The sequence below is a fragment of the Drosophila bipectinata genome, chromosome 2R, assembly GCF_030179905.1.
Source record: "Drosophila bipectinata strain 14024-0381.07 chromosome 2R, DbipHiC1v2, whole genome shotgun sequence".
Classification (NCBI taxonomy): domain Eukaryota; kingdom Metazoa; phylum Arthropoda; class Insecta; order Diptera; family Drosophilidae; genus Drosophila; species Drosophila bipectinata.
In genome coordinates this window covers 23,508,529-23,529,967 of record NC_091737.1, presented here as the reverse complement: position 1 = coordinate 23,529,967, position 21,439 = coordinate 23,508,529, and the positions used below count along the sequence as shown (strand labels likewise).

Below are 21,439 nucleotides of genomic sequence, written 5' to 3'. Positions count from 1 at the left end.
AAAGTAAGTAACAAACGAATCATCTTTGAAAAGTCCATCACATTTTCAATTTGCTTCTCATCTGAAAATCAAAAATCAAAAACATTCTACCGGAAATCCTTATATCGAATTAATTTCCTAATTTTGTTCAAGTAGCCCTGGCGAAGGAAAGAGGGTAAGTGTTTCAAACTTCCTTATGCCCACAAATCAGGCTTTATATTCGCAAAGGCAAAGTTTTCTTTTAGCGGCGATAAAAGTTGCCGGCATATACTACATTTTCCCCGGAGAGTGCAAGTAAGTGGCATAATAAATTTGTTATTATGTACCTACTTATGTCAACTCACCTGGTTGCAGCGATATTTGTGTATTGCCATGTCAAAAGTTATCGCCAGGACCCACTGAGCAGTAGTCCCCATTCTTTCCCCTGCTTCTGACATCCTTTTGGGTTCTCATAAATGGAAGTTGCACAATTATTGTGGAACCTCCTCCTGGCAGGGGTCGTTTTCATTTTTGTGAGCTCCTGCCTCGGTCTCAATTTAATTACCGACAAGAGTAGTAGTTAACTGGGAGAGTGACCCGCAGTCCACAGCTCACATAAACGGGCATAAACCCATAACCCATGAGCCTGTCAATCGCAAAAGGTCGGTTGCCCCCAGCCCTTCAAAAAGCCAGCTTGGTGGGTAACTTTACCTATAACCACAACAAACAAGCATTTTAAATTTGAAAAGCAACTAGGATATTCCGAAAATTAGAAGGTCTTGCTCTTGAAATATTTTAAACTCCAAACTTTTGGCAAAAATGTCAATAGGTCATTTTTTGCTTCATAATTTGTTTTTTTTTTTTTTTTTATTAAATACCTTTCTTTGACCTAAAAAGCTTTTAAATACTTTACACAAGTCCGTGTGTCCTGATTTTAATTACCAAATGCCATGTGCTGGCGTTTTTTTTCGGTAAATAGTGCAAACCCTTAAATCTTCCCGGCAAATGCTCTGTTCCTGGCAACAGATGATTATTTTATGGAAGCCAAGACCGAAATCCCAATGCAATTTCACTTCTTTGGTTTAACTCTCCCGGGCGACTTGGCAACTTTTAATGGCCTCACTAATACATTTAAGACCCGGCCCAGACACCCACTCACCAAAACACCACGCACATGGGTGTGGGTGTGGAGTCGGATTCCGGGTCGTATACAAATAATTACATAGCAAAATATTTACATTTCGGTTTTGGCTTATGCACCGACTAGGCCAGACTCCAAAAAGAGTGGTAGGTAGCTGGGCCAGGATGAGAGCGGGCTGGGCTACAGGCTGGCCTGGGCTGGTTGTGCTTGGGCAGCAACTTTTTCGGCCACTTCATATTTCATAAAAACATGCATTATGACTATTTTATGAAGCACGCGCCGAGAACTTTGGCAGTCAGGATGCAGGACCACAGCCCAGGTCCTCCTCCTCCTGGCCACAACTCCCGTGCTTCCTGGCTGTGTGCGTTGCCTGTTTGCCGGGCTAGGTATTTATTTGAATTGCCAGGACAGCAGTGCGTGTGTGTGACTGTGTCCTGCGTCCTATGTCCTGGCACAAAGCCCCATAAACCGACATCGTTGTTGTCCCCTATCCCGGCCTATCTGCTTTATGGCTCAGCGCTTCCAGTGCATCCAACGTGGGGCAAACAAAAGGATCCCCATATTTAGGACCTGTGGGGTCACCATTTCGTGTGGCCTAAATGGCTCACTTTGGGCCAACAAAACTTCAAAGCCTATCTCTCAGACGAGGCCATCTGGAAATTAATATTGCGAACCCAGTCAGGGGCAGTTGGCTTTGGAGTGTCTCGGCTATTGTTGGATATTCATTGCGGCATTGGAGGAATGGCGGCAATTCGAAATTTCGCACAAGCTGCACCTGCAGCGCCATGCCCTCAAAGCTTTGATTGGCCAAAACTCAAAGCCAGCTCTTCGTTAAATTATTAGACGATTACCAACCGAGCAATAAGCCGGCTAATTGAGTAGCTTCGCAAAGCAGTTGTGCAGTTTTCCCCTTCAGTTCTTCGGGGCTTGAAGCCCACAAGTGAACGTCCATCTTAATCATTCGAATCCAGATCAGAACAAGGTTAAATGCACTAATGATATATGTAGGTAGGTGGATGGATAGGTTGTGTAGTCTGATCTTGACGTTTTTAATTAGGTCTCTTAAAGGAAAGTTTAAACTGAATGCCTTTGGAAATACATGTCAAATAGTCTGATACAAGTGCTTGACTCAAATATTTTTTAAACTTTTAGATGCAAATCTTATTTGCGTTGTTTTCGTTTATAGCCTCTTGTTGGTGGAAGCTATATTATTGTTTTTGCCACATTATGGTATTGACAGAGAATTCAAGATTCGTAAAATGCCTCGTGAGCTGTGTCATATCCGTAGCCTTCATCATGCACTTGCAGTCGGGTTCCATGATAATTCAGGATGTTATGCAGATGGCGGCGAATGCCAGGTTCCGCGCCAAGTCGGCTCACCTACCTTCGCCCATTCACATTCTGGGCCCCAAGGTGTTCAGGCGCCGGCTACAGTTTCCTTTAAAATGGAGGCACTATGATCTCATGCCAGAGGCTATTTTACTGCAAAATAATGGGAGCACAGTGATCCTAACTACAAGTACGCCATACCTAAGGCCCGAAATAAGCGGAGGAGAATTGGAAGGAAGATACAAGTTCGTAGAGGCCACCTTCAAGTGGGGCTTAGATCGCTCCGAACACTGCATTGACTCCCATACGTATGTTATTCGTCTAACTCATCATTTAAGCCAATTTTAATCAAATCTTTCCTCAGATTTTCCCTGGAAATGCAGGCTCTACATCGTTGTCCTAAAAAAAGAGGACCCTTTGAATATCTGACAATATCGTACTTGTTTATGCTGATGCCTTTCGCAAACGGTCCCCTGCAACAAATCTCCGATAATCTTCGTTCGATTAAGCGCCCAGAATCGACCATTGAACTGCCGCCCTTTGACCTGCAACGGCTAATGCAACCGTTTACAGGAGGCTACTACACCTACCAGGGCACCTATGACAACGGGGATATCTCGATGCCCACCATTTGGATTGTTAATTCTCAGATCTTCGGGGTCAGTCCTCAACAGATGTCCCAGTTCCGATCCCTCTGCCGCCATGACTGTAGCAGGATAAGCACCAATGCCCGCCAACTGCAGCCCCTGGGCGACCGTTGTGTTCAGTATCATCCTTAAATCTCAGCTTTCCAGAAATGGATTATCTTTTTATGGCTTCTATAATTTTTAAGACAAATTTGCCCGTTTAATTAATTGGAAATTATTATTCGAAATCTTTCTTTCGTTTTCTTTGTGTTGAACGAAAGTTATCTTTATAAATGGAATTTTCAAATAAGACTTTACTCAAGAGTAAAATTCAAAGCACACAGTTATAAAAAAAAGAGTAAAATTGTATTATTCCACTGTTAATACCTCTTACTTGAATAAATTAATAACTATCTATGTAAGATCCAAGTTATGAGAAGTTTTTTTTAAAGGAAAACTAAAACATATTGCTTTTCAATCCTAAAATAATCATATTCTTACCACCAATACACCCTTCGCCCACAAACATATAAGGTATCAAGTGATGAAAGCTGTTCCTATCATTGCACTTGAAGTTGGGAACTTTGACTTTCTGGGCTTGCGACGTGATTGCCAATGCGGTGAGCCCGCGAGTCCTTACTCCTTGGAGAAGCAGTTGAGCATTTCAATTCGTGATTCGCACTCCATCAGCACTCTGTCGGCCTTTGATTCCAGGACCTGGACTACTATTTGCTCCTTTGAATATGGCCAGATGCATCAGCAGGCACACACAGTACTGTGCAAAGTGCAAAAGGCAAAAATGTTGGCCAAGCACGAGCTGGCCCGGAGAATTTCTGTTCATTTCATCCAAGTTGCAAACAAAAAAAAAAGGTAAAAATGCCTCGAAGCTAAAAAATGCTAAAACAGTTGCGCAAATTGTCGAAATTAATTTTCAATAAAGGGCCGCCGGTCAAAGGGAATCGAATACTGATTGGCTTAAAAGTTTCCCCATGGCGCCCGTGAATATTCGCTTTGAAAATGGTAGCTGATGGTAACCAGAAATGACTTTGGCCAGAGCCGCTGGCGCAAATCAGTGAATTCCTCCGACTCCCATTGGGTCTGGAAATATTCAGTTATTGACTTGGCCAGCACCCACACACTCAGATCCACCTCAGCCGTCGAGCAGACAAAGGGGACTGCATAGTTGGCCACTACCGCCAACTTCAAACGCGACCAAAAGGAGCTCAGAATTCCTTCGCACGGATATCAAAAGGATTAGCGGTAGGTCCAGGCAGCTAAGAAAGCATAGGTACCCCCAGTGCCTCTTCGGTCCACCTTGTCATCGACAGACATTCCAGACGGTTAACCAATACACAGGAAACAATTTTACTTAATTAGAATAAAATAAAAATTAAATAAGTTTCTTTTTACTAATTTTTTTACTATATTTTGTATTTAAATATTTTTAATTTTTTAATATTTATTCCTCATTAGATTTCTCTTTGTGCAATTGAAACTCTCATAAACGATTCATTTCAGGCGTAAAACCAGCGAAGGAAATATTTGCGGCAAAAGTTTAAAATAATTGCTGATGTAACGAACCATATAGAGGCGGTGGGCGTGGCCGTTGGCGCCACAAAGTCCAACAATGGGCCAGGAGCAAAAGGGTTCCAGTTGCATAAGCTAAGGGGCTAGAACTGAAGCCGAAATGGGAAGACCAAATAGTTTTAGCTTGGAAAATTGTTTAAAGTTTTCTCTCAACTCTACTGACATATATATATATATATATCTATATATATATATAAATATGAACGCATCTGTGGTGTTGTTTTCGAGTGGTCACAGTTTTGGCTGGAATCGGAATGGAGTTTGTAGCTAACCTTTCTCCCTTTGGCCGTCAGCAGTTTTCAAGTCAAACAATTAAAACAAGAACCAAACAATTTCCATTTAGATGCGAATAACAAGTTGTTAGACGCATGTCAGACTGGGGGCTATTTTTTGGGTGGATTGGGTGTACAAGTGTGCCAATATTTTCTACAAATCAGGTGCAAAGGAATTGAAAGGTGACAGCAGACAATTAAGAACCTGGCTGAGAACTTTTTGTAGCGATTTTTAATTGGAAAACTAGAAATGCTTGCTAACCTGAGCTAGGAATAAGTAGATCTGTATAGATCTTTGTTAAGAATCTACGAAATAGATGATTAAAATAATAAGGAATCTTTAGAAAATAAGTAAATAAACAAATCTAGATTTTAAATTTAATAAATTTTATTTACAAAATCAATGGCATGACAGTTTGAAAGTCATTGTATCTGGTTCTAGCCGGTGCGGATGTACTGGGTGTTGTCGGTCTGGATGAGCACAGTTCCAGCTAATAAATTGTAAAATATGGAAAATTAGGTATATAAAATTATTAAACTAGAATTTAAGTTTTAACTTACGTTGGGGAACGGGCTCGGCGTTGGCCAGGGCGGCGAACATGGCCAGGAGAAGGGCGGCGGCTTGGAAGAATTTCATTTTGATTGTTGGTTTGGTTGGTTGGTTGGTTGATTGGCTTTGAGGTATGACTGTGATACTGATGCCCCACTGCAGATGGAGAGCGCTTTTATAGCTGCACAATCGCCCCACGATCTGGGCAATTCCAGGCTTGGGGGATTGCACAGGTTAAAAGATCGGCTAATCAGTTCAATCGTCAATCAAAGCTTTGTTTTGTTACCTCTCCTGTTGTTGTTGTTGTTGTTGTTTGGACCAAGCCAAGATGCGATTCATGTGAAGCGGGAACCTGTCTGGGTTTTCTACGCAATTTAATTAGAGCTGGTTATCGGCTTTCGAATATGAGCACACGTACTATGTAGTATTAGAATAACTGGAACTGGGTGTAAACAGCGCAGTATGCAATCCAGTTTGCGTGGCTTTCATCAGAAAAGCAGTTAAATGTGCATGTGCCGCCAAGAAAGGTTCTGCGGCAGACAACAATTATTATAATTTAATTATTTGTTTGTTTATAAATTGTTTTTTTTTTTTTGGAAATGAAGCACATGTGGCTGACTTTTAGGTGCAAAAAACTCAAACATGCGTTTGAAAAAGACACAATATTTCTAGGAGCAGAAAAGTTTATTGACATTTAATTTATTCGCCCTAGAATCTGAAATGTACATATAGTAGTATATGGACTTGTCATAATCAAAAGAGCTTTTCTCTTATTTTTATTTTAATTATAATAGCTCAGAAACAGAACAAACTTTGTTTTTTCCCCGCTTTGTGCTGGGAAACAATAATATAAGGGTTAGTGACTTGATAAGTTATAGACAAAGTCTAAAAAAATTAATAATCTAATAGTTTAATCTGTGTGTAATAGACAGAAAACAAATTATTTGTATATATAAAGCAATATATATAAAATATTATTGATAAGGCAAAAATATCAAAACTTTTAAAGCCATTAAGGTAATATTAACGAAAAATAGAATAATTTCATAAGTGGCTAAAAAACAGATGAACCTTTTAAGCAAAAATTTAAGAAAAATACTTTACAAAAAAATCCCCTTTGTGTTACTTTTTGTAAACCCTTATCAGGTAATAAAAAATCTGTGGGAAATTTAATCACAGACTCTTCCTATAAAAATAAACAAAATTCACACATCAGTTGCATTCGTATCAGCGTCTTTGGGTATTTTTGTTATAGGCTATGGAAATTCCAGATTCTCAATCCAGCTTTAACTCGCGCTCAATGCAACCGATCCAGCTATATAAGACACGCTCCCCAGACCTCTCCAATCAAAGTAGAATCTGATTTTACGCTGTAAACATGAACTGCCTGAAGGTCTGTGGATTTTTCTTTGCGCTTATTGCTGCTCTGGCGACAGCAGAGGCTGGTAAGTAATAAAAAACAAAAAAATGTTTAAGATAGTTTTTAATTTGTAATTTTTTAATAATCAGGTACTCAAGTGATAAATGCCGGTGGACACACGCTTATCCAAACTAGTAACGGTCAATACATTCGCAAGAACTAAAAAACAAACAAAAAACAATGAAAATCAAATAAAAAAATAGAAAATATTAAAATTTTTGTGTTTTATTTTAAAATTGCCGCGCAGGTGGGGTAAGGTCACTCTGAAATACCAGGCCAACGAACAGTGCTACCACACCCCTATGAATATTTTAGAATGATCGCCAGATTGAAAGACTATATCGGTTATCGATTATCACATTTATTTACTTCTTTAAATCGGTGAAGATGTAAACAAAATTAAATCTGCTCGTCTGTTCAATATATAAACCTTTTGGTAGCTATATAAATAATGGAATATTTGTATGGAAAAGAGCTCGTTTAATTCTTAACACTTTTAGGTCTGTGGCTCCTGTGGCTAGGAGAGCCCCACGAACTATCTGTTTGCAATGAGGCGCTCAAAAAGTAAACAAAAAACATTGAGTGGAACTTGCAGTTCTCTAATCTCCAAATCTGGATGGTAATTAAAATAAAGAGTATTAAATCGATCCTCTGAAGAGAGCATCTGCAAATAAAGGCTGGGTCTGTGAATAACCAGAAGACAGCTGTCGTTCGGGTCCACTCCGAAGCAATGTTGGGTCTTGGAAGAGCTATTGTATCTGGGAGTCTATAATTCCTCTGACCAATTCACAGATCCCAAGAAACATCTTTTAGATTAGCTCTTAGTCTTGAAAGTGTTGCGTTCCAGGTGTCATTTCAATCTGAAGTATCAAGTGCCCTGCGCAGTTCTATTAAAAATACGTCTCCCGGTTCTGGCGACATTCGCCGGCAAGAGAAGATTCTTCAAAATACAACCATTTCTAAAGTAAACCGGTTGCCTTATGGCCCGACCAGTAACCAGTCTAGAGATTCCCAACCAAGCCATAAGACCAAGCCTCTTCCCGCCAGAAATTTTAATCAAATTATTCCCGGGAATGATCGGGAGATTACCTCATGAACTCTCATACTATTTTTCTTATTCCAGATTATGATGAGACAACTGAGGAATTGACATTGAAACTGCGACCGTTTTAATCGATTCTTTTTTAATCACAATTATACTTCTTCCTACCTCAATGTAGCCTTTCCTCAATAAGCCTTTTAAGGAACCTCTTAAGATAATATATTTTCTCAAATCTAAATGGTGAAAAGTTCTGGTAAGTTGCAAACACATACCTTTTTGGTGACACAGTTTAAAATGAATTTAAACCTTTTGTCCTTTAATTCAGCTCGGAGCAGGCGACGAAGAAGACTTCCTGGCAGCCACATCTTATCGCCGCCCGGCTGACGGTCAATAAATGTGCCCACGACAGGACAAACAGCAGCCACAGAGGCAGCAGAAACAATAACAATAGTAAAGCCGCAAAACTCAACCACAACAAGCCACAATCGGCAATCATCAACACTGGCGCGCCGCAGACCGAGAAGGGATCAGAGGTCACGGCAGAGGACGAGGAGTAGTGGATGGGTTGAAATCCCACCCATTGTAAGGGCGCCAGTTGCATTTTGACAGCGCCAACGAACCAAAAACACCCGCGCATAGCCATGACAGCTGCACCAGAGCCCGCCCGCGAGCAGGAGCTACGGTTCGAGCTCCAAATGGAATCCCAACAACATTGCTCGGCCAAGAATCTCCACGCCCTGCTGGATCTGCCCGCGGCGATGGAACTGCGCCAAATTGAGTTGATCTATCGGGCGGAGGGTAATGCAAATTTGGTGCTCGCCTTGCCGCAATTTAAAAAAGTTTTACGTTTGCCAAAAATTATATCCAACAGACGGCGGCAGGAGCGGAAAGGGGGCTGCCAGCCGGAAGGGCAGTGCGAATCATCCGTTGGAGTCGTTACCAAAAAAGGTTTGTACGTGGCTGCCACAGCTGTGGTCAAGAAAACAGTGATAGAAATGCTTCATTAGCAATGCAGGATATTTGGAATTCAATATTTCTTTTAAGATTGTATTCCACTCTCTATATTAAATTCAAATGTAAAGAATATTCATCTTTTGAACTATGTTTTGATAAGCTTTTATAAACATTGATGCTATTATTTTGGTCAGGGATGTGTGTAGCCAGTTATGGTTTGCCTCCGGAGCCTGGCTGCCTTACATTCTGCCATTTTTGTTGGTCAGGAAATGGTTGCGTGCAACTTCAAACACCCAGACAAGCGCTTCGCCCATCTCCCAGCCAATTTGAGTATTGTGCTTTGGTTATTGCCCGCTTGGCTGGGTTTTGACTCACCACTCGCCACTTCCTATTCCTGTAGCCCTTTATCCCCTCCATCCACAGTCGCCCACTGGGATATCTCTATATCTTTGTGCATCTTTTGGCCATTGCATCAAATGTGTTTATTTCATTTATCCACATCTCTCTCTCTTATGTGCTGCCTCGTGCTGGTCCATCTTCCGACGGGTTTGCTCCTCCCCCAGCTGGCGACTTGACAATGCCGGATTTTATGGCTTATATCGGGATAATGCGCCGTCTATTAGGAAATGAGTTTGTCTGCGGAGCGGATATTGTTGCCATACCAAAGGAAGACGATAGATTCTGGATAAACGAGCAAATACGCGCCCACAGACCGGGTAAGTGCACTGAGCCAACTAAGCTATCACTAAGAACAAAGATATAGACTAAAAACTCCTAAGTATTTGAATATTTTAATACTTTGTAAAGGGTTATCTTTTCTCTAAAAATCTGTAAAGCTAATATTTTGTTTAAAAAACTAATAGAAACTCTACATAAACTTCTTAAATTTTAAATTTCAACAACAAACTGACCCTTGCTGACTCTCAGATACTTTTCCAATAAATTTCCAGTGTTTCGTGCCAACTTTAATACGTTTATTATGTAAGATGGGGGAAAAAAAAGCCAGGAACCAGGAACCAGGAGCCGGGTGCCGGGAGCCAAGAGCAGAAGTTTCCGCATCAACAAAGCGGACTTTCCCCGTTACGGTGTGTGTTAGTGTTTGTCCATTGTGGCAACAATTTTGTATTTGATCAGTTTTCGCTGCAGTGGCTTTCACTGGCCTCTGACCCGCGCGCCACACTCCCCGCCTTATCCTGGCCAGTGTCCAAAGCCTTTTAGAGCCACTGCAATCAATCATAAACGAGCGTTTTAGTGTTCCGTCCCAGGCCAGTCGCTTTCACTGACGTTTACGATGCACCCACAGACAAACAGAGCACGTCCTGGCTTCTTGCTCCAGTTTCTCCCAACCGACAACGAACCGACCCCCACTTGGGACTGATTAGTGGCGGACGCCATAGTCGTGGCCATATATCAAGATCGGGTTTATGCCCAGCAGCCAGCCATCCAGCCATCCAGCCAGCAGCCAGCAACAGGCTGTATACTGCACACTGGCCGTACTGTTCGGGACCAACAATTTATCATTCACCGGTTGGAGTCTAACCCAGCGGCGTCTATATATCAATAATCGCCGGCCGGATGCTGGCGCTTGCACTTTACATTCATTCCGCTCACAGACCCTTTTCTTCTTGCAACCATTTCAGTTTCGCGTCTGGATAAGGAATTTGTGGGGCCATTCGGCCTGCTTCTGCCAGATGTGACCCAATTGCCTGCCACGTTCGATGTTTTACTTGCCAATTTACAGGTGAGTTGGTCGTCGCCGCCGTCAGCTGCTCCAGTTCCAGCTTCTGGATCCTGGTTGCTGGTTACTGGCTACTGGCTACTGGATACTGGACGCTGAATGCGGAACGCTGATGCTGCCGTTTCTACCATAGCCGTAGTCATGTTGTTGCTGTCCAAATAAATTGTGTATTTTGTACAAGGACAATATTGGCATTTTTGGCCATATGTGCAGGACACGTTAGTTGCCGTTCCTGTTGCCAAAACCGCTGTTTCTGATCCTGTGGTGGTTTAGTTGCTTGGCGCTGCAACACTGAAAGAATTTAGACTTTAGAATAACTTAGATTTAGAATAACTGGGGAAGTTAGAAAGTATATAACCTCTCTAGGATGCTTCCTTCTTGAAGAAGTATTTACTTATCCTTTGAAGTGGAATAACTTGTACTAAAAATTTAAAGATATGTTTCCCATTTCGGGTATTATCCTCTTTTTTTCGGTGGCTTTTCGGAGGCCCACGACTTCCATCCCTTTGGACCAAATTCAAAGCTAAAACCGTCGGCCAAGGCACATAAATCAACGGTTCTTTGTTTTGAATTAAAGTGGGCAACAGTGTAAACACTTTGTTGGTGGCGTTACTTGCCATTGTTGGTGGTGCCGGACAGGGCAACCTTGCCCCGCTCGCGCCACTGCCTCCGGCTATTTCGATTCGTTTCGTTCGGTTTTCGGGCTGGTGCGGTTATAAAAGATGCCGAAATTGCTTTGAAAGTGCCGCCATAGCTGCAACTTTTATTATATGTATGCTATGGTATGCTCCATGTCCACCTCCGCCACAATCGGGAGGCCGGAGCGTGGGTATTTTAGCTAGCTGGGAGCTCATATGAATGGGGTCACCCCCCATAGCCAGAACCAGAGCCAGTCGTCCTCGTCAGAGGGTACACGGCGGTTCGATCATCCCCCATCCAGGGATTTCGCCATTTTTTGGCTATTTGTTCACTTTGCTCGGTGGGTACATATTGAATTTATGGCTTTGGTGCCAAAGCATTGACCGAAATAAAATTGCCAGCAAAGGAAACAAACAACCGGCGGAGCAGGAGTGACTGGGACTGGAAAAAAAAATCATCCATAGAAAGTATATGTATGTGTGGCCATTACTAACGCCGTATTGTTGGCCGCCCGGGATTGGGATTGCGGCGGAAAATACCGAAAAAAATGTGAGCGCAGAAAAACCTTTTAATTGCGGCTTTAAATGTTAATTTTCAATTTCAAGTTTGGAGACGGCAATGGAAAACTATGGCCATGTCGTGCCGACCGGTGGCTCCATAACTCATCATACAATCAGCGCAACAACTTTTGTTTTATGTCACAACGGCAATGGCAGGCAACAGTAGCTGGAGCTGGAGCTGGAGCCGGAGCCGGAGCGATAATCTGACCTCCAACCAATCCCATCCGAACCCCAGGTCGCTTTATTCATGATGGGTATTTTTTTTTTGCTCGCTCCTTGCTGGCTGCATTTTCAAGTCAAAATGGCATCAACACCGGGCAAAAGTTCGCGGTACACGGCAGGCATAATATTTCATGGCAGGACATGCCGGCACCTTCCTTTTACTCCATTTACTCCTCCGGAGTCCGGACCTGGTGGCAGGGCTTGGGGGTGGCAGGGTGAAGAGAGAGAGCAAATAAACGAAACGATATAATTTTGCAGGCAAAGGGCAGAACAGGAGATGAAGAGGGCGGCAGGAACCGGAGCTGGAGCGGTGTCCGTCGTCTGGGCGATACATATGCCATCGAAATAAAACCCAAACAAGGCTGGATCCAGTTGGCAAGTGATGTCAACGATTTATTTGATTTAATGCCAGCCATAGCAGAGACAAAGCCAAACAAGGATACGACGGACAAGGAGGCAGCGGAGCAGAGGGTGCTGGAGGACAAGGAGCCAAAGGATCAGGAGCACCAGGCATTAACCCGAGACAAGTGCTGGTGTCGCTACTGCAACATGCAGCTGCTGAAGGTGAGCGGGTGAGAAGATACTGGAATAACGAAGGTCGTTTTAGTTTTTCCTTTCATTTCTTTCGACAGCTGCACAATGGGAAAATCAAACGTTTGGGCCACTACTGTCCGCTGGAGCTATTCTCCGGGTATGTCATCGAACCCCCAAGTTGCGAACAACGAACAATGAACAGGACGGACATCGTACTGGGTGGACAGCCGGCAGGCCGCTCCTTTGGCACGAACATCGAGTCATAAATTTCAATCTGCTCCATTTGCGTGTCCTGTCGTGCTTCATAATTCCAACACTTTCGGTTACTGTTTGCCACTCCTTCAGCTTTAGTGCACTTTTTTTTGTGTCCTCGTCCTCGCTCAGTGCTTCTTTTGGTTCATTCTACGGCAGGAACTGAACGGCCAGGACCGCCGGCCAACCAGCCGCTGGTCCACTTCAATTGCAATCCCAATGCCAGGCCCGCTCCACTCATTCGTTTATTTGCGGCCCGCTGTTTCAAGTCATGCGTGCATCCGTGCACAAAATTCAATTTGCTTGCGCTTTCATTCCGGGTTGCCGCCTGCTCCTGCCTGCTCCTCTCAATCTCTTCCGACTCCATTCCGGTTCATGCTCCTTTTACCAGTGGTCCGAGTCCGAGTCCGAACCAACCCGAACCGAGCCTTTACGGCCTTTTGAAATTTGTTGCCATTTCTTTTGGTTTCGTTTTGGGTGCCAGCATCTTTCATATACATATTCCATATGCGCATACATCAGTTTTAATAATATTATTCATAGGTACTGTGCGGGCCATAAGCACAACAAGGGGGCTGTCTTGAATTTTTAAATAATATGGTATCTAAAGGGTATTGAGGGAGACTATTATAGGTCGGGTCAGATACTTTCCCTGTAAGCTAAGCTATACAAAACCCAATCCCGGGCCTAGATCTCCAGGCTTATAGTCATTAACTCCACTGTATCAGAGACATGTCTGCTGATGTATCCCCACATTCTCATTGCATTTTTTGTGTGCTTTTAGTGAGCCCAGTCGTATGCTCAGTGCCTTGGATGCACTTCTCGCCTGCCCGCAAAATAATTTACGTGTATTTCGGGACGGCAATTTAATTTATGGCGATCACGCGAATTCGATTTCCTTCGATGAATTGCACTCGCGTGTTTTTCCCGGGTAAGTCATCCTCAGCCAGGAATGGCAGCCAATTCTCAGTAGACTCGATGATGAGAAGAAAGAATGCTGGTCTGGGGAAAACAAGCAATTTGAGATATTCTTTCCAAATAATATTTCCATACCATTGTACTCTTTTAATTACTTTTCCCCAACGCTTGTTCGGTCTGGCCGGACATAAATTTTCAAACCTGAAACGAAAAGAGAGGAAAAACGGAAACAACTCCTCTGAAATTCGGGTAACACGCAAATATTCAATAAATAATGCAAGGACCAGCAGCCAAAAACACAAATTCTCGAGTGCCAAATGCCAACATTGCCATTTTCCTGGCCGCATTCTCTCTCTCTCTTAGCATCTGCTCTACCATTTTGCCATCAGGTTTTCTCTGGTTTTTCAAGTATTCCTCGATTTTTCCGTATGCTTTTCGTGGCTTTTTCAACACCTTTTGGCCACGCTAACGTTGACATCGACCGCTCCAAATGGGACTGGGCATTGAAAATGCTAACAAACAAAATTTCACCAATGCCATCGCCATCGCCATCGCCAACGCCGTGGCCATAAAATCTCTGAAATTCTCCAGTGAAATGATGGTGCTTATAAAACATTTGCTGGTGGCCTGCCTGCTAAGGGAATACGATTCTGGCCAGGAGTTGCAGCCAACACCGTCGAGTCCCGTCGCCGTTTCCATTGGCCAGATGGAGACAATGGCCAGAGCCGCTAATGTTGACAGGAAGGCGGAAAAGTGGGGAGCTGGCTGCTTTGTCGATGCTGGTCAATCCTCGACCCGGACAAGAGCAGCTGCTGCCACGACCACGACAGAGACCCAAAGGTACACAAAGCTGGCCCGAATAGACACAACAACAGATGCAGCCGCTGAAGCTGCGGCCGGAGCAGCAACGAGGACAAGCAAACTGTCCGGCAATGTGTTGGCAATGGCAACTCGAACGGAAACAAAAACGGAAACGGAAACACTGCCAACTCCAGGCCCAAGTACGAGTTGGAATCTGAATCCGAATCGGAATCAGCAACAGAATGAGAATGAGGTCCAGACCCGAAATCGGAATGAGAATGAAGCTACGAATCAACTTCAAGCACAAATCAACAAAGCGGAAATATTTCGCTTACCAAAAAATTGTGTGCTGCAAAAAATTTTGAATTTGCAATTGCTGGTAAAGGTAAGCCAACTAGATGCCTCGCCAGTCCGGAGGTTTGTTTATTTTTCCGGCCCCCAGGGAAGCCAAGGCAATTTGAAATATACTCTGCAAGAGTATGTTAGTTTTCCTTTTTTTTCTAAAAAATGCAATTCAGTCATAACAGAAGTACAAATATTGTTTATTAGCCATAAAGTTTTTAAGGTTAAAAGTTTAATCTTCCTTAAAGAGACTTCTAGAATCTATAACCTTAAAAAAAATGCTAATAACTATGTTTTTTGGCGAAAGAAGTATACTTCAAATTTCGGCTTTCCATTGTTTTCTTGAACTCCTCGTTTTTTCTGAAAGCTGGCCATCAAAAGGCGTCCAAGTGGCCAATGCTCATGCAGTTGGAGTAAAAATTCTTGACAATTGCAGAACCATTTCGACTTCATGTGGCACTCCGGCTATGCTCAGCACTCCCAGCGCACCTACAACTCACTCCGGGGACTGCTCTTCGCCGCCGTTGCCGCCGAGGAATCTGAACTAGACCTGAAACCGGACCCGGAGCAGGCATACATGCTGGGAGCCACGGCGCTGGATTGCTCGATTATGTTGACGTTTCAGGAAATCGAAATCGAATGGGAAACCGATTGCCCCGCTGGTGGCAGCCAAAGGTAGGTATCATTCGTATAGAACCACGTCCTGTTGGGTAAACTGGTGCTAATCGAATTCGAAATATTTTCCAGCTCCGCCGCACTGCAGCCTTGGTGTGTCTCCCTGCTGGGTCATCACTTTCTAACGAAGCTCAGTGTCCTGGATTTGGACCCCAAGCCCGACAGTCACTTTCATAAATTCATAGAGCAGACACGTGAAATGGAAAAGTGCCGTCGAGCATTAAATTAATTGATAAAGTTTACACCCAACTAAAAGCCATACGCATCGACAGTCTAGCGCAGAAAACTATGCTACAATTTTCTCTTCTACATAAATTTAGTTTCAATTTTTTGCTTTTTTTGTATCTTGTGCTCCACATACCTGTTCGACAAGAATAACAAGAGCATGTTGTAATCGTACGAAAGCACGTAATGTAGATAATCCTGCCGTAGGACTTTCTTGGAATTTTGTATATATAATAGGTACTTTTCGGATTTACATTCTTTTTAATTGGCTGGTGAACAGGCGAAGAAATACTTATACTTAAATAACTTATTGTACTCAAGTCATAATAAATGGCTAACTAAAACTAACATGTTTGTGATTTATTAACCAGAACACCAGGTATTGATTATTCGCTAGATTCCCCTAGATGTTTTTAGTTGTTCCATATTTTTTTTTTACTCTGAGCCGCACCTACAAAAACGCAAAAACGATTTTTGCCGCAGCTTGACAGCGAAAAAGGCAACAGCGGCAAACAAACCACAGGATACACGGCGCTGCTCCTGGCACTGGCCATAGAAGCTTAGGTTATGGGGGGCGGTGCCAGAGGCGAGGTATAGTTATGGAGCGGGTGGGGTTCCAGGGCACTCCTTAATTAATTTCCATGCGAATGCGGGCGCCATACGTGTCCCGGGCCATGCAAAGTTATAGCTTGTGGGGCAGTTGGCCCGCCACGGCAACTCCGCTACCATGACAGTCGCCATTCACGCTTGGGACTAACCAGTTGGGCCGGGAGCTGGTCCCAGATCGCTTTGGCCAGGAACGATGGGTAACAAAGTTGTGACATTCACCGAGCAGCAGCTGGACGACTACCAGGTGAGGATTTGGACCATCCATCAGTATCAGTCCAATTGACCCCAAAGCTAATTTCGTTTCATGCACTGACGCTGTTGCTCCGCCGCGGAAATGGGTAGGATTGCACGTTTTTCACTCGCAAGGAGATCCTGCGGTAGGCCATTTGTATTGCCGTAATAAGCCGAAACTATTTTATTTCATATAAGGCCGGACAAAGCGATGCCAAAGTGATGCCATTGTTCGGAGCATCCTTTTGTTTGCCATTCGACAGCCACAAAGGGCAGGAAACAGAAAAAAATACCCATATTACAGCGCCCAGAGAGACAGGCACAGGAACACAAAGGCTGCCATAGCGCCACTGGCTCATCCCGGTCTTCCACTCTCTATACCCTATCAGGGGATATAGAGTTCGACTAGTTCCTAGATAATATTCCCACTAGAAGGATACATAGAGCTTAATATTTAAGCTCTAAAAAGATCTAAAAGGATCCTAGTCTTAAATATATTTAATGATAATCTTCAATTATGTTAGGGTATTAACCTTTGCGGTTATTCGAAACTAATAAACTTTATTGTTTTGTATATGTTACAGCGTCCATAAAAGGTTTCGAGAGCTGCGTCCGGATTTGGTGCCACGCCAAATGACCGAGGGTCAGGCCTCGAGTGTCAAGGTTCCCTGCGAGTGCATTGAGAAGATGCCCGAGTTGCGTGAGAATCCCTTTCGCCGGCGTATCTGTACGTAACAAAGGACCAATGCATAAGCTAAACAAAACAGAAATCCCCCATGTCCCTTCCCCCAATACCGCCGTCCAAAATTCTAGAGCAATTTTCCATTTTTGCAGGCGAGGCCTTCTCACGCGATGGCCAGGGCAATTTATCCTTTGAGGACTTTCTGGACGCCCTCTCTGTCTTCAGCGAGCAGGCGCCGAGGGACATTAAAGTTTTCTACGCTTTCAAAATTTATGGTAAGTTGCTGGTGCTTCCCCTTTTCATTGTTGTGGTGCAGGATGCACTGTAAGAAATATTAGTTATTAAAAATTAAACTATACTATGCGAAGAAGTTGATTCAAAGCTTATTTATAAGATTTAATCCTTTACAAGTTAGATAGCCTAAAACTATATATTTTTTGAATGCAACTATATTTGTTTCTCAGTGCAGACTTCTAAACTCTGTTCCCATCTGAAGCCCCAGCTGCTGGCCAACATTTTCAGCTTTTGTTTATGCATTTCCGCCGCAGCCCGTGTTTGTTGTCTTGGGTGCTCCGAATGCGTTCACGAGAGAGGCCTGTTGGTGTGTGTGTGTGGTAGTGTGATGTCCTTTTGTGCCTTTGGCTTTTACAAGGAACGCATTGCCCGTGGTCGCCGCCAAGCGTGGCACACAACTCGCGACTCGACAATTTGTGGCGCCGTGCCAGGCAACAACAACAATGGCTGTGTTGCGGCTGCTGCAGAGACAAAGTTCAAGGACAGCCATAAATTCTAATAAGCATTTTAATTGAAATTTAAATTAGAATCTCAAAAATGTCACCGTAACTGGGTGGCCAAAAGTTTTCGTGCAAATTGATTGTGCACTTGGCACTCCAAATTAATGGCACAAAAAGTTCGCATAGAATCAATAGGATGAAAAGTGTCTCTCAGGTCGAGAGGTTTGTAAAAAATTTGTGCTAGACTGACTAGTTTGCCAAAGCCATGGCAGAGGCTCAGAGGTAACTACACTTCATTTCAATGTGCATTATTAGATTGACACAAATTGAAACGTGCAGCAAGCGATTACCTATGCGACACACACGAGCACGAGTACGAGCACAAGGTTGCCGGCAAACTCAGTTTGTCACACATCACTTGACTTTTGTGCTAGAAAATGTCAAGTTTTGTAAGGCACAAGGCTTACACTTAACCTCTTCGAGGAGCACTTGCAAAAATTAGTTGCATCTGCATTTCCAAGGATGGATTTATAAAGCTTCTAAACTAAATATCTTTCTTCTGGTTTTCAGTGTATAAACTTTACCAATATTTTATATACTTTGTATACCTTTTCTAGGATCAAACTGCATTTTAAAATTCTTTTCTTACTGTATGGCTTGAGCCCACCCACTTGGCATTTGTATGTACTTATGTTCGGACATAACTTTGCAGATTTCGATCAGGACGGCTTCATCGGGCACGCTGACCTCATGTCCTGCCTGACAACAATGACCAAGAACGAGCTGAGTCCGGAGGAGCACCAGCAGATTGCCGACAAGGTAATTGAGGAGGCTGACGTCGACGGCGATGGCAAGCTATCAATTTTGGAGTTCGAGCACGTCATCCTCCGGGCACCCGACTTCCTCTCCACCTTCCATATCCGAATTTAAAACCTGTCGAATGGGCATTTGTATTATTAAATAGCTTATGTGCATCGACTATACATACGAGAGCATAAAGTGGATGAATATTTCGCATAAAATTTGCCATCTGTGTGATTAAGTTGGATGGAGTTCCGGGTTCTGGATCTGTATCTGGTTATGGGTCTGGAACTGGGTCTGGTCAAAAGGTTCAGCTGCAGGCTCCACGGGCCAATTGTCGTGACAATGTGCATGTCAAATGTCAGGCGAGCATTATAAAATTTATAAGCCTCTGCATGCAGTCGGGTCGAATGATGTCCTGGCGTCCTGCTCTTTTGTGACCCCGATCAGACAGGTTCTGGGCCAGAACTGGTGTCATGGCCAATGGAAAGAGTCGAGCCCAGCCTCAGACCACAAATACACACTCAAACAGGACCATTATCAAAGTGTGAGTGGGGAGTGTGTGCCATGTGCAGTGTGAGTGTGTGCCACACACTGTCAAAGTTTTATCAATTTTGCCAATTTTCAGCTTAAACTTGTTTGGCATTTGAGCATTTCCCAATCCCATTCAATTATTGTAATTGCATCTGCATGGGTTCAAAGGGCACCTTACGGAAAGGACTCTGGCGAATTCTTGAGATATTTAAATGTGCATGCTACCTTTCCATCAATCTGGCTTGTTTTGTATTTTGCAAATATTTTGAAATTATTCATAAGCCTATCAAGGAAAAATAAAGGGACTGAAATGCCCCTTTGAATGTACCTCAAAATGTTTATTTTTCAGGAATATTTTCTAGTTCGGAGTATCAATGTCCTTTTTTTAACAATTGCTTTGAGCTATTCCCTTTATCTTTCTTGCATTTAATAGTTCTTTAGATACCAGAACTTTTACAAAATATTTTTAATTTACCTCCAACTATCTATTCTACTCATAAAGTGAATTAAAAATCAATTTCCACAGAATTGCGCCACACTGAGTGGCACTTTGTGAACCACTTTGAGCTTCCACCGTAATGCAAATCACGTTTCAATTTTAATTTAGTTTACTATTTAATAATACATAGTAATTACATACATAGTAATTGTTTTTCGTTTTTTGTTTTTTGTTTTAGTTGGATTTAAATTTAGGCTTAAACGATACAAGAAAGTCTATTACAAGTATGCCATAATTGTATGCATATATATATAGTTTTTAATTGTATTTTTGTTATAATTTGTAATTGGTAATCGTAAAAGTAATCCATTTGATGCGTGCAATCTGAAACTGTTTTAGATTGAGATTTGAGTTGTATCTTTGTTTTTTTTTTTTTAGTTTTTCATTGAGAGTGTCTGTGTGTGTGTCCTGGGACACACCATTTTGCTATAGTTGGGGCTGCTCGTTCGATATATGTATTATGGGTCGGTATCGCGTATGGTTATATGAGGATATAGCAACGGAACAGAAGTATACTGCCTATACACAAAAACAACAACACTTACATAAGAATAGATCTACTTAATACATACACTCCTAGAGGCATAATATGCTTACATACGAATTAAGCGCGAACTCCATGGAATTCCCTTGCCAAAAATTATTGTGACGCCTCGAAGATGGTGGCTTTCATTTTTTTGCTACATATGTCCCTCGCCTGCAAAATCTTTTGTGTTTAGTTTTTTTTTTACAATTTTCGTATACTGCAAATGTTTAATGTCTACATTATTCATGCTGGAATAGAACGTATAGTTTCATGGTTTTCTTAGGACTCTATTTGTTCGAATACGATCGCAATCGTACTCGTACTGTTTTCTAAATCGTTAGCTTCGTTTCTCGTATACATGGTTTACATTCATTATAGTCTTTTAAGTCGAAGATGCACTCGCCCCCAAATAGTACTTTCCCCTCGAGTTGTGTGTCCTAAATCATGGAACAAATAATGCAAACACATAAATTGTACAATAATTTAAACATAGGTTTTGGTTATCTTATAACGCTTCGATGCCATCCAAGCTGGAGCACTGGCTCCATTTACATGACTTTACACGACCCTCCCTAGCCCAAGTCGTGGGCGCCAGCTCCACAGTTGGAGAACCCGTAATCCGAAAAGCTTTCGAAGCTTTTCAACAAATTTCAGTACACCGAATTGTGGTGCTCGTAATTGTTGTGGGCGGCGTGATGTAGGTAGGAAGGAATCGATGAGTTCAGTTCCGAGGCTCGCCGGCGCAGCGCTGCAATGCTGTGGCCTCGCCACACATCCTCCTCGGTGGCGCCGTCTGTCGGCGACTGCATGGACTGGTGGCAGAGCGGAAGTCCTGCGTCCTGTTGCTGTTGTGTCGGCGTCGGTGGCGCCATCTGTTGTTGCTGCTGTTGGTGAGACTGTTGCTGCTGCTGTTGGTGAGACTGCTGCTGTTGCTGCTGCTGCTGTTGTTGTTGGTGGCTCTGTTGCTGTTGCTGCTGGTGCAGTGGCTGTTGAAAATTCTAAAGGATAACAAACCACCAACTTTGACTTATTCAAAGG

The 21,439-nt window shown here is 43.0% G+C and overlaps 6 protein-coding genes and 1 long non-coding RNA gene across 17 annotated transcripts in view; 4 read left to right on the top strand and 3 right to left on the bottom strand.

The window, feature by feature from the left end:
• CAH14 (Carbonic anhydrase 14) lies at positions 1 to 3,445 on the top strand. 2 transcript variants are annotated; one of them, XM_070279037.1, is made up of 3 exons: positions 1 to 154; positions 2,286 to 2,736; positions 2,793 to 3,445. In XM_070279037.1, exons 2-3 carry the CDS (start codon positions 2,327 to 2,329, stop codon positions 3,205 to 3,207), a joined length of 825 nt encoding a protein of 274 aa, XP_070135138.1. In that variant the 5' UTR covers positions 1 to 154; positions 2,286 to 2,326; the 3' UTR covers positions 3,208 to 3,445. The 2 variants fall into 2 exon arrangements, with proteins under 2 accessions (XP_070135138.1, XP_017093425.2); XM_017237936.3 differs by having other exon boundaries at positions 9 to 154; positions 2,252 to 2,736.
• Positions 3,446 to 5,279: 1,834 nt separating this feature from the next.
• Dso1 (Daisho1) lies at positions 5,280 to 5,629 on the bottom strand. The gene is made up of 2 exons (XM_017237953.3): positions 5,475 to 5,629; positions 5,280 to 5,404 (listed from the first exon to the last, which is right to left on the bottom strand). The coding sequence occupies exons 1-2, from the start codon at positions 5,548 to 5,550 to the stop codon at positions 5,352 to 5,354; spliced, it is 129 nt and encodes a 42-aa protein (XP_017093442.1). The 5' UTR covers positions 5,551 to 5,629; the 3' UTR covers positions 5,280 to 5,351.
• A 1,212-nt stretch (positions 5,630 to 6,841) lies between these two features.
• Positions 6,842 to 21,439, top strand: part of Dso2 (Daisho2) — a 21,641-nt gene continuing 7,043 nt past the window's right edge. The window contains exons 1-2 of one of the 2 annotated variants that reach the window (XM_070278030.1): positions 6,842 to 6,908; positions 6,973 to 7,061. In XM_070278030.1, the coding sequence (XP_070134131.1) occupies positions 6,842 to 6,908; positions 6,973 to 7,046 (141 nt within the window). In that variant the 3' untranslated portion in view covers positions 7,047 to 7,061. Of the gene's footprint in view, positions 6,909 to 6,972; positions 7,099 to 21,439 lie in introns of those variants that run through there. The other variant, XM_017238345.3, reaches the window with a different exon arrangement.
• Ipk1 (Inositol phosphate kinase 1) lies at positions 7,192 to 16,100 on the top strand. 2 transcript variants are annotated; one of them, XM_017238340.3, is made up of 12 exons: positions 7,192 to 7,319; positions 7,384 to 7,502; positions 8,104 to 8,178; positions 8,251 to 8,873; positions 9,443 to 9,595; positions 10,520 to 10,620; positions 12,297 to 12,602; positions 12,671 to 12,729; positions 13,609 to 13,755; positions 14,334 to 14,928; positions 15,322 to 15,560; positions 15,633 to 16,099. In XM_017238340.3, exons 4-12 carry the CDS (start codon positions 8,567 to 8,569, stop codon positions 15,787 to 15,789), a joined length of 2,064 nt encoding a protein of 687 aa, XP_017093829.2. In that variant the 5' UTR covers positions 7,192 to 7,319; positions 7,384 to 7,502; positions 8,104 to 8,178; positions 8,251 to 8,566; the 3' UTR covers positions 15,790 to 16,099. The 2 variants fall into 2 exon arrangements, with proteins under 2 accessions (XP_017093829.2, XP_070134127.1); XM_070278026.1 differs by lacking the exons at positions 7,192 to 7,319; positions 7,384 to 7,502; positions 8,104 to 8,178 and having other exon boundaries at positions 8,593 to 8,723; positions 8,797 to 8,873; positions 15,633 to 16,100.
• LOC138925993 (uncharacterized) lies at positions 13,697 to 14,951 on the bottom strand. Its single transcript, XR_011442276.1, has 3 exons — positions 14,879 to 14,951; positions 13,878 to 13,943; positions 13,697 to 13,826 (listed from the first exon to the last, which is right to left on the bottom strand). It is a non-coding gene; the product is annotated as an uncharacterized lncRNA (long non-coding RNA).
• Positions 16,510 to 19,048, top strand: Cib2 (Calcium and integrin binding family member 2). Of its 2 annotated transcripts, XM_017238397.2 has the most exons (5): positions 16,510 to 16,638; positions 16,737 to 16,771; positions 17,210 to 17,352; positions 17,460 to 17,582; positions 18,754 to 19,048. In XM_017238397.2, exons 1-5 carry the CDS (start codon positions 16,588 to 16,590, stop codon positions 18,969 to 18,971), a joined length of 570 nt encoding a protein of 189 aa, XP_017093886.1. In that variant the 5' UTR covers positions 16,510 to 16,587; the 3' UTR covers positions 18,972 to 19,048. The 2 variants fall into 2 exon arrangements, with proteins under 2 accessions (XP_017093886.1, XP_070134994.1); XM_070278893.1 differs by lacking the exon at positions 16,737 to 16,771 and having other exon boundaries at positions 16,560 to 16,638.
• Positions 19,973 to 21,439, bottom strand: part of otp (orthopedia homeobox) — a 22,089-nt gene continuing 20,622 nt past the window's right edge. For all 7 annotated transcript variants that reach the window (XM_017238396.3, XM_070278028.1, XM_043210866.2 and 4 more), the window contains one exon: positions 19,973 to 21,387. In XM_017238396.3, the coding sequence (XP_017093885.2) occupies positions 21,052 to 21,387 (336 nt within the window). In that variant the 3' untranslated portion in view covers positions 19,973 to 21,051. The remainder of the gene's footprint in view (positions 21,388 to 21,439) is intronic.

What these genes read in the sequence shown, in the direction of transcription:
- Cib2 (XM_017238397.2), top strand. Translation starts at nt 16,588, where the DNA reads ATGGGTAACAAAGTTGTGACATTCACCGAGCAGCAGCTGGACGACTAC. An exon ending in ACTCGCAAGGAGATCCTGCG is followed by an intron (nt 16,772 to 17,209) that starts GTAGGCCATTTG and finishes TATATGTTACAG; the next exon opens with CGTCCATAAAAGGTTTCGAG. An exon ending in CTACGCTTTCAAAATTTATG is followed by an intron (nt 17,583 to 18,753) that starts GTAAGTTGCTGG and finishes ATAACTTTGCAG; the next exon opens with ATTTCGATCAGGACGGCTTC.
- Dso1 (XM_017237953.3), bottom strand. Translation starts at nt 5,550, where the DNA reads ATGAAATTCTTCCAAGCCGCCGCCCTTCTCCTGGCCATGTTCGCCGCC. An exon ending in CGCCGAGCCCGTTCCCCAAC is followed by an intron (nt 5,405 to 5,474) that starts GTAAGTTAAAAC and finishes ACAATTTATTAG; the next exon opens with CTGGAACTGTGCTCATCCAG.
- CAH14 (XM_017237936.3), top strand. Translation starts at nt 2,252, where the DNA reads ATGCAAATCTTATTTGCGTTGTTTTCGTTTATAGCCTCTTGTTGGTGG. An exon ending in CACTGCATTGACTCCCATAC is followed by an intron (nt 2,737 to 2,792) that starts GTATGTTATTCG and finishes ATCTTTCCTCAG; the next exon opens with ATTTTCCCTGGAAATGCAGG.
- Ipk1 (XM_017238340.3), top strand. Translation starts at nt 8,567, where the DNA reads ATGACAGCTGCACCAGAGCCCGCCCGCGAGCAGGAGCTACGGTTCGAG. An exon ending in CCGCTGGAGCTATTCTCCGG is followed by an intron (nt 12,730 to 13,608) that starts GTATGTCATCGA and finishes GTGTGCTTTTAG; the next exon opens with TGAGCCCAGTCGTATGCTCA. An exon ending in CCCGCTGGTGGCAGCCAAAG is followed by an intron (nt 15,561 to 15,632) that starts GTAGGTATCATT and finishes AATATTTTCCAG; the next exon opens with CTCCGCCGCACTGCAGCCTT.